Source organism: Poecilia formosa, unplaced genomic scaffold (genome assembly GCF_000485575.1).
Source record: "Poecilia formosa unplaced genomic scaffold, Poecilia_formosa-5.1.2 Scaffold214, whole genome shotgun sequence".
Taxonomy (NCBI): Eukaryota; Metazoa; Chordata; class Actinopteri; order Cyprinodontiformes; family Poeciliidae; genus Poecilia; species Poecilia formosa.
The window spans coordinates 118,485-127,757 of NW_006800153.1; the positions used below are offsets into that span (position 1 = coordinate 118,485).

A 9,273-nucleotide genomic window follows, 5' to 3' on the forward strand; every position below is an offset into this window, starting at 1 on the left:
TGTTGTCATAAAGCGTCATTCGGTAAATTATGACACTTTTAATACAAAGTTGACATTATTCAAAATGTCTTTGTTATGACAACTTGACATTAACCAAGAAATCATTACTGATATAAATTTGTTCTAAAAGAATTACTGATTGCACTTTAAAAATTAGGTAACTTTATGTTATTAAAGGTAAAGTTTGAACAGTAATGATTTATTGGTTAATGTCAAGTTGTCATAACAAAGACATTTTGAATAATGTCAACTTTGTATTAAAAGTGTCATAATTTACCGAATGACTCTTTATGACAACAGTCATAAATATTCATGAAGGCTTATTCATGTTCATGACAGGAGTTATGTCATGTTTATGACAGTGTCATGTCATGTTTATAACAGTGTCATGACAGTCTTATTCAACCCCCTTCAAATAAAGTGTTACCAAAAATGGTCAGTGTAGAGAATATATGACAGACCGTACATGAGATCTTTAAAAAGTTCAAAGTTGTTTAACAGGTTCATGATAAAATTACACAACTGGTGAAAGTTTAGTGAGACAAAAAAAACAAAACAAAAAAACAACAACAAAATAAACAGAATTTCCTGTATGTAAACTTCTGACTGACTCAACATATTTGAGACTACCACTGCAGCCTGTGGCCCGATCATCCCGATCATCGAACCGACGACCTCCGGGTCTGTGACCAAGCTGCTCCAACACGCCTGTTCAGCTTTGAATTTCCAAAAACTGAAAGGCTAAAAAGTCCCTTATGAAAGATACTGATTCCCCAGTATGTTTTTCACTTCAAGCTCATTTAGGATTTTAGTGACAACTAAATGAACGAAATGTCCTAAAACAAATACCACATTATCACTTTCACATCATTTATTTAACAATAAGAAACAGGAGTTTAGGTGGTCGATGTTCCACAGTTTAGTGTTAGTTCTTTCATTGCTGTCCCAATAAGAAAACTTATGTTTAATTAAAAACAATATATAGAACTAATGTAGGCCCACGTGAGCTGGTTCTTGTTCCAGAACAACTTTTTATGTGGATACTGGTGTTAAAAAAAAACACTACAGCAAATTTTAAGTATGAATATCTGATTGTCATTGTTCTCGTAAACATTTTAATTCTAAGTTGATAGAAGCGGTGACCTCTGACCCGCTCTGGGTCAGTTAGAGCGGAGCGCCGAGGCAGCAGAGAAACTGGCTTCTCTTGTTGAAAGGACTGAATGAAATTAATCAAACCATCAAACCTAATGATCTTTCCTCACATCCTCAGCAAACATGAACTGTTCTTATTTGCAGGTGTAGATCTAGACCATGTAGAACACAGCAGTCCTCAGTGGTTGAGGAGAAAGCAGGTGGACTTCTGTTTCCTGAACACACAACGTCTCATCGAAAAAACCTCTTCAGTTCTGAAGACGTTTAGAAGACTCTTACCTCCAACGAGGCCCGTCACGATAACTGATTTTACTGGACGATTTATTGTTCCAGAACTTATTGCAATAAAATGATAATATTGTTGTTTTGAGTTAGTTTCAAGTAATATAACAGCAACAATAAGAACACATTCTCATGGATCAATAAGCTTTAAATTCTAATGAACATTTAAACACTGGAACTGGAAGACATTTGAAATATTCAAAATAAATAAAACAACGGAAACAACAAATAAAAAAGGATTATAAAGTCTGTGTAAACAAAATTGTTTTAAAAAAAAAGGGATATTTGAGAAAGAAAACACCAGACTGAAGACTTTTATCATTCAGTCTTTGGTAAAAAGAGAAAGAAAATAAAAAGACAATAAATCAAGCAGATGAAAAGTTTTGAGTTTCTTTTCATTTATCATGCGATTAATTGATTCATTGTTTATTGTGACAGGCCTGCTTCAACCATGTTCAGAACCGAAGAAGCAGCGAGGATGAGACGCCAAACGTCATTAGGAAACAAGAGAAGAAGTCCAGCTGCCTCTGACTGAAGCTCCTGGACGTTCTTAGATTCTGAGCTGTGTGACCTTGAAACATTTCAAAAAGCCACGTCCACAGCTGGGTCGCCTGAGGAGCCAGTTAGTGAGAGAAACCAGCACCACGCAAGCTGGGATTAATCTCTCCCATGTGTTCATGCAGTGAAGGAACTCACAGGTGAAGTGGTGATGACTCTCAGCAGCCAGACCATCAAACCCGACTGGATTTGACTGGAGCAAGTGTTTCTTCTATCCCCAGTGCAAACTTTGTTAGTTTGTATTCAGAGTACCGACAGGAACACTGTGGTGGTGAATGTCTGAGTCTACCTGAGCTGTGTGCTCGCTCTCTGTTGAAATGGTTTCTGTGCAAAAATCAGATGTGAAGCTGGAAACAGGACGCATCACAGCGCGGTCAGATCCTGCACCTCCAGCAGCATGGCGTCCTGCTCCGTCCTCAGCTGGTCCCGGATGTGGAGGCGACTCACCAGCTCAGAGCTCAGGTCTGTTTGAAAAGAGGAAACCGAATGAAGCTGGACGCGGCGTGGAGCCGTGCTGGGTGTTCAGACACCGACTCACCTTGTATGTCCTGTCTGAGAGACGCACAGAGCGCCTTCAGCTGCTCCACACTGAGCCGCTCCACATCGCTGAGCTCCAGGTGGGTCCGCTGGGCCGCTGCTTCTCTACGACCGGCTGTCTGAGAACACGAGAAAACTCAACATTTTAACATTTACCTGACACACACACACGCACACACACACACACTCACACACCAAAGTCTGACTGAAAGCCAAACACAGATAAAAAAACAAGGGTTACCTCTGCGTCAGGTAGAGTCTGTATGTTCAGGAATGTCACTGTGTTAACATTTCAAACTCAATTTCAATGAGAAAAATACACAATACTTGCTGCCGTGGCAACATTTTTTGAAAGAACAAGAAAGATAATATTTTATGCTTTTTAGTTAATAGCATAAAATAAGATCAATGACAATATGACAATATGCTAACTTCTATAACTAAGGCAGAAACCGATAAGTAGTTGAGAATTCAGCTCCATTTTTGAAATGTGTCATTTAAAAATGTCAAACTTAATAATGGAAAACAGGAACTGGGACTTTAAAACTCCAGTTCTACAGTCTGTCCACTGAGGGAACAGACTTTAAAATATTGTTGGTTTATAAATCCCTGAAGGGATTAGCACCACAATGCATTAAAGATCTGCTGTTGCTGTATCAACCTTCCAGACCTCTCAGGTCTCCTGGTTCTGGTTCTGCTCTGCATCCAGAACCAGAACCAAACATGGAGAAGCACCGTTCAGCTTCTATGCACCACAAATCTGGAACAAACTTCCAGAAAACTGAAAAATGGCCGAAACACTGAGTTCCTTTAAATGTCTACTAAAAACCCACCTGTTTAGAGTTTATATTGAAACATAATCAATGAAACATTTAACTATGGCACTTGACTAAATTGCTGACTGTGTTTCTATGACTTTGTATGTCTGTGTCTTTATGATGTAAAGCACTTTGATCTGCCTTGTTGCTGAAATGTGTTATACAAATAAAATTTGATTTGATAAACACTTGAAGAAAAGAGTTCATGTTAAATAATGTTGATATCTATATTCTTGCCCATTGGTGCAGGGCAGCATGCAGCTCTGTGACATCCATGCGACACACAGCAGCTTTTCTACATCACTGTACTCTACGCAGCAGCACACCGGTCCTGCTACCTTTTTTCTCTGGTCGGTTCTCAGCCGGTCTCGAAGGTTCCTCAGGGTGTTCCTGAAGCCTCTGGACTTCGGCTCTTCAGACATGGAAGGATTCTGGGAGTTCTTCTGAGCCGGTGCTGTCCTCTTCTGTTGTTGGTGAGGGACAACAAGCAGAAGCACTGAGAGGAAATAAACGGGCCCTGTTTGATATTGATGGATCAGGCTGCAGGCTGTTACCCAGGAGCTGCTGCTCTTCTTGCTGCACACATCTTTCTCCTGCTCTTCATCCTCTTCCTCCTCACTTTCACTGTTGTTGATGAAGCAGAGCTGGAGATTCATCTGTGTGTGCAGGCTGGAGCAGAAAATAGACCCAATTCTTTAACAAAAATAGTGAAAGTAGATCTTTTTCTGGGTAAGAACTCTACAGAACACTGCATATGGATTCAACTGTAGAATTACACAGGCTTTAAGAAAAGAAAAATCCCTTTTTATGTATGAAAGTGAAATGATATCACAAGGGAGACAGTAGACTGCCATGTTTATGTTGACTGCCTTGCTATATAACATCAGCTAAAAAAGTTTATAGTGAACAGAATGGAAAACATTACACATGAAGAAAGTAGTGAAACAACAATCTCCTTTACTTCTGCTCAAACTTCACATTTCTGCTTAAGTTTGTGTTTGATGATCTTTTGGGATTAGACTGCGCTGCCGTTTTGGTCAGTTAATCCTTTTCCACCTGGAAATGCAACTTCACTGCTCATTACCGCCCCCAAGTGGTCTAAAAATATTAACCAAAACACTCATTCAAAATGTGAATGGGTCAGTTTGTGTCAACTTTAACACAAATGAGCCTTTTTGAATAAAAATGTATTTTGCTAGTATATACATTTTTGTGACAACCCTAACTTGTAATGAATAACCAGATCATTTTGAAAAGTAAAAGCAGAACTTAATGCTGATCTGATGAATTAGTAAACCTGAAAAGGGGCTAAATAGTTTTTTTAAATAAATATATAAAACATATAACTGAAACCCTTTTGAAAAACATATAACTTAACTGGACTCAACTGGAAAGGTGACAACTTTCTAACAATTAAATAATTATAAATGGAGTCAGTAAACAGCAGGTAAAGAACAGAGAAGAAATAGAGTCCAGAGTCAAATCTACTGGAGCAAAGCTAGTCCATAGTCAAGATCTTTTACCTCAAATCATTACAGAATTATTATTATCGATCTGAAAATGTAATGTGTCACACCTGAATGCAGTGTATGTGTGTGTGTGTGCGTGTGTGTGTGTGTGTGTGTCTGAGGCGAGCGCACCGTGATGTCAGAGCCAGAACGTGGCTGTTGCAGGCGTCGCTGCCGTCGTCCCAGCTGCTGGCGGTTCTGCCGCGGTCCTCGATGCGGCCCCTGGGGGCCCCGCCTCGCTCCAGAGAGGCTCCGGCCTGGAAACAGAAGCAGGCGTTCGTCACGCTCTTTTCTAAAGGTCACTTTTGATATTTTTAAAGTTGATAACTGGAAAAGAGAAACCGGTTTAGCACCAAGAATCCTTATTTTCTGAACCTGAAACAGGGATTCCTTCTATAGGTTTTTCTTCCATGAACCAATCGACCTCCATTGTTTCATAAGCTGAATGCATCATCAAAATTATTGGTTTATTTGAAATTTTACGAGGAATGAAAAGGCCTCAACTTAAACAGTTTTTTTCTCTTATATTGTACCTCCATTAAATATTGATTAAACTATTCTGAACTAACATGACAGATGAATCAGTTCTGCCTCAGTCAGAGCTAATTTGGCTCCATTAAACTGAAATACACAGTTCTCTGTTTGAACTCCAGAAAAGGAGCATTTATCTGAACTGTGTCACTGTGTGTTTTCAACAACATATTTATGCTACAGATTTTTTTTTTTAATGAACCTGACAGCATCTGGCCCGCTCATCTCTGACCCAGACGGATGGAATGACAAAACCTCACACAGCAGGTACGTTTAATATCATTATTGAATATATTGACATTTATATTTACTCATGTTCTCATGGAACCAACAGTGGAGAAAACTGTGAAGATATTTCCAACAATAAAAAGTTTCAGGGGGTTTCCAAACATCGTTAACTGAACTCACTGCTGGTATGATGCATCAAAACTCTTCAGATAACAATAAACCGTATAAATAACTCACCATGTGGGAGTCACAGGCCATCGCTGTCTGACTGCGACAGGAAGAGGAAGAAGCTAAGATTTAAATCTGGATGAGACACAGAGTTCGTCTGTCATGGTTTTAGGAACAGGTTAACGCTGCGTGAAACATGGCTCTGTCTCTTTAAACTCACAGCTGTGCAGGATCATCATGTCCACCTGGGATTTATGAACGGCTCTTCTTCGCTGTTTATGACGAAAAATGTTTTAGGAAGGAGGATTCGGGATTAGAGGATACGTCTTTAAACAGCATTCTGACACTTCACTGTTAAATATTTGCAGCTTTCTGTCGTCATGGAAGATGCCGAATTTCAAACACGTACATAAATATAATATTCCAGTCTCTTAACACTTCTGCATGGTGCAGCTTTATAAACAGAAGGCAAACTTTTCAGAGTCGTCTGACGCACACAGCTTACAAATATGACTTAGAGTTTCACGTAAATTATCTTTTACTGAAATCAGAAGTTGGAAAATAAGGATTGTTGGTGCTAAAATAAAATGTTATGTTCCACAATTAGAAGCCCTTTTAGCCCAGGAAGCAACATAACATCTAAATCAGCAACATCTTCCTGAAACACAGCGACCTTTGACCTCAGAATGTGGTCAAAGGTGATAAGCCTGACTGCTTCAGATTTAATGTGAATAGATCCTGAACAAGAACAGTGTAGCACACTGGTGGCTACCTTTCATCAAAAATGAAGGTACACATCTTCAGAGATGCGACCTCTGACCTTTTGGCACCAAGTTGAGTTGTGTGAAAGCCTCTAATGCAGAAGGTCAGCAAGTTTGGTTCACTCTGAGCTACAGTTTAGAATTCAAGCCTGGTGTTGATCTGAAGGGCTGAAAAGCGAACGGTAGAAACCCGTGGTTAGGAAAGACGTCCTGACCTTCGCTTTTTTCTCCTCCTCCTGCTTCTCAAGCTCAGCGATGCACAGGCTCAGAGCCTCCCAGTGCATGATGGGATTGCCCAGTTCGTCCTTCTCGTGGCCCTCTTGCCAAACCATCACCGCCCTCTCAGAGTTTCCATCCTCCACTTCGTTGCAGGTTTCATCATCGCTTCTTGCGTCGTCCTCTGCTTCGTTGCTTTCCTTCTCCTCTTGCTGCTCCCACTGCTTTTCTTTTTCTCCTTCCATCTTTAAACAGGGAAAATAGTTTGATACAAGTCAACATGATTTGGAGAGAAAAACACACTAGAAACATTGAAGCAGTGTCAAATGTTAGAAACCGACGATGATGTCAGATCCTGTGTACATGTAGGTCTTCATACATAACAGTATAACTGTTGCATTGCATTACAGGAGAACCACGTTATCATTTAAAAAAATAATGGATTTTTCTGAAATCCTCTTTATTCAGCCATGTGCTACTATTAGAATCATTATGAATACTGTATCATACAACATTTAATTTATTAAAACCATAAAATAACATTTAAAAAAAAATATCCCAAACATGAAATTTACATTTTTGTTGTTAGTTCTTTAAAAAAAAATCAAACACGTTTTTATATTTGACTTCTGGAGAGACGCGCTACAATATGTTCCATGAAAACATTCGTTGTTTGTTGAAAGGTGAATAAAACGTTTTACCTGGTTTTAGACAGAACTGTAAGACAAGCAGACAGTTAGAAACCGAGGAGACTCTAGTAGACTCGTTTTCAACAAGCTAACCTGAAGCTGCGCTGTGAGCCTCACAGGAACCTTTACGTCCTCCAGAGGAAAAAAACGGCCGAGGAAGTTTTCGAAGTTAGCTCATCTTGTTCCGCGGCTCCTCCCGGGCCATTTTACCTCGTCTTCAACTTTTCTCAGACGCCTCACTTCGTCTGTCCTATTTGGAGCAAAACCAGAGGGAGCTTTGTTCAGAAGACACCCTCAGCTCTCATGTGTCTTTTGTTTTTTTCTGTCTTTCAGGGAGTCTCTATTCTGCTGATTGTTCCCTGAAGAAAAAGAGAAAAGAAAAAAAAAATCGGGAGAAAGTTCGAGGAATCTTAAAGAAACACATTAGCGACAGCAAAAGTGGAGAAGAAGGAAAGGAACTTCCTGTTTGCTGCCTTCAAAATAATTGCCGTTACATCTTGGCAAAGTCACACATTTACACACCCTGATAGATAGATAGATAGATAGATAGATAGATAGATAGATAGATAGATAGATAGATAGATAGATAGATAGATAGATAGATAGATAGATCATAATGTCTTGGTATGATGGTTTTGTAGATGATGCAAAGTGTTTTTGTAACAATTACTGCTCAGAACTGACACAAAACTATACAAAAATACTTTATTTTCATCCGACCATGCCACACTCCCACAAGCACTTAGGGGATTTTTCAGTAATGCTTAATTTAACAGGAAATACCCTGACATTTTTCCAAAATACATTGTTTTTCTTATGATAAAGTTGTTACATGTTAATTGTTTTAATAATTGTGACAAGACTAGGCACTGATGTTATCAAGGCATATTCTGAAATATTCTTTGATAAACCAGTTTAATAAAGTAACTATGTTTTGGTCTTTATATAACCTGGCTGTGTAAAAAAGAAGAAAAAAATAGTAACTCAACTTCTGTTTGCTTCTGAGAGCTGAGTCAGTAAGAATGATATGAGAAGTTGTGCCTGACTGGACCAATTAATGTAGCTATAATGTAATTGTGTGATTTTTATTCACTTAAATCTCTCAGAGATATGGTTTTCAATGGCTTACGGATTCCAGTGAGGAACTACTAAACATCTAATCGTCTTTAGACGTTTAACAGCCACAAAATTCATACAATTTTAGGCTCCTTAACAAAGATAATCCACTGTTCAAACAGGAGACTGATGAAAAGACATTTTAATGAAAATCATAATTTTAAATTTATATTAAAAACCATGAGTCATGCATGTGGTGTGACAGTAAGATAACTTATTTATGCTTTTTGATAAATTTATTTGATGGCAACAGATACACAGTAAGAGAGAAACTGAGTGAGACAGATTCCTGTATCATGATGCTTTTAGCATGAGCTGATTTGCAGCTCTTGTCCCTAAAGGAGCTTTTATAAACAGTATGCTTAAGATAAAACAGAATAATGAAGCAACAATACAAGAATGGGCAGATATTTATATATGTCTCTATAAATTTACTACAGCAAAATAATAGAAAACATTGGAGTAACAGGACAAAACCCAGTTAAGTTTGCTTGCTGCTGTGGTCTCTTTGTTCAACGTTTTTCCATTTAATTTTGAATGAATACGTGTGGGACCTTTCATGGGTCCCATTGATTTGATTCTGGCGACCTCTTGTGGCTGAAATGCATACAGAGGAAGTCATCAGCTCATCCCTGCTGTTGTCTGATATCTGAGGTTGAAGAGTTGCATCACCACCAAACAATATCATGTCTTTTTCTGACAGAGTGAA

The 9,273-nt window shown here is 38.8% G+C and overlaps 2 protein-coding genes across 4 annotated transcripts in view; one reads left to right on the forward strand and one right to left on the reverse strand.

Moving 5' to 3' along the window:
* Nucleotides 1-5,524, forward strand: part of alox12 (arachidonate 12-lipoxygenase) — a 28,114-nt gene extending 22,590 nt beyond the window's left edge. Inside the window, exon 16 of the transcript XR_001664181.1 lies at nucleotides 5,514-5,524. The gene's annotated coding sequence lies outside the window, so the exon portion shown is untranslated. The remainder of the gene's footprint in view (nucleotides 1-5,513) is intronic.
* LOC103148855 (schwannomin-interacting protein 1) lies at nucleotides 1,820-7,913 on the reverse strand. Of its 3 annotated transcripts, none has more exons than XM_007567814.2 (7): nucleotides 7,542-7,913; nucleotides 6,759-7,004; nucleotides 4,988-5,112; nucleotides 3,902-4,016; nucleotides 3,686-3,811; nucleotides 2,531-2,648; nucleotides 1,820-2,456 (listed from the first exon to the last, which is right to left on the reverse strand). In XM_007567814.2, the coding sequence occupies exons 2-7, from the start codon at nucleotides 7,002-7,004 to the stop codon at nucleotides 2,356-2,358; spliced, it is 831 nt and encodes a 276-aa protein (XP_007567876.1). In that variant the 5' UTR covers nucleotides 7,542-7,913; the 3' UTR covers nucleotides 1,820-2,355. The 3 variants fall into 3 exon arrangements, with proteins under 3 accessions (XP_007567876.1, XP_007567877.1, XP_007567878.1); XM_007567815.2 differs by having other exon boundaries at nucleotides 7,461-7,913; XM_007567816.2 differs by lacking the exons at nucleotides 6,759-7,004; nucleotides 7,542-7,913 and adding an exon at nucleotides 5,852-6,739.
* Between the last annotated feature and the right edge of the window lie 1,360 nt (nucleotides 7,914-9,273).

Excerpts from the sequence above, each read along its gene's own strand:
- LOC103148855 (XM_007567814.2), bottom strand. The coding sequence starts at position 7,004 with ATGGAAGGAGAAAAAGAAAAGCAGTGGGAGCAGCAAGAGGAGAAGGAA. Across the intron at positions 2,649-3,685 it reads GAACCGACCAGAGAAAAAAG|ACAGCCGGTCGTAGAGAAGC; the intron begins GTAGCAGGACCG and ends TCGTGTTCTCAG. Across the intron at positions 2,457-2,530 it reads TCTCAGACAGGACATACAAG|ACCTGAGCTCTGAGCTGGTG; the intron begins GTGAGTCGGTGT and ends CTTTTCAAACAG.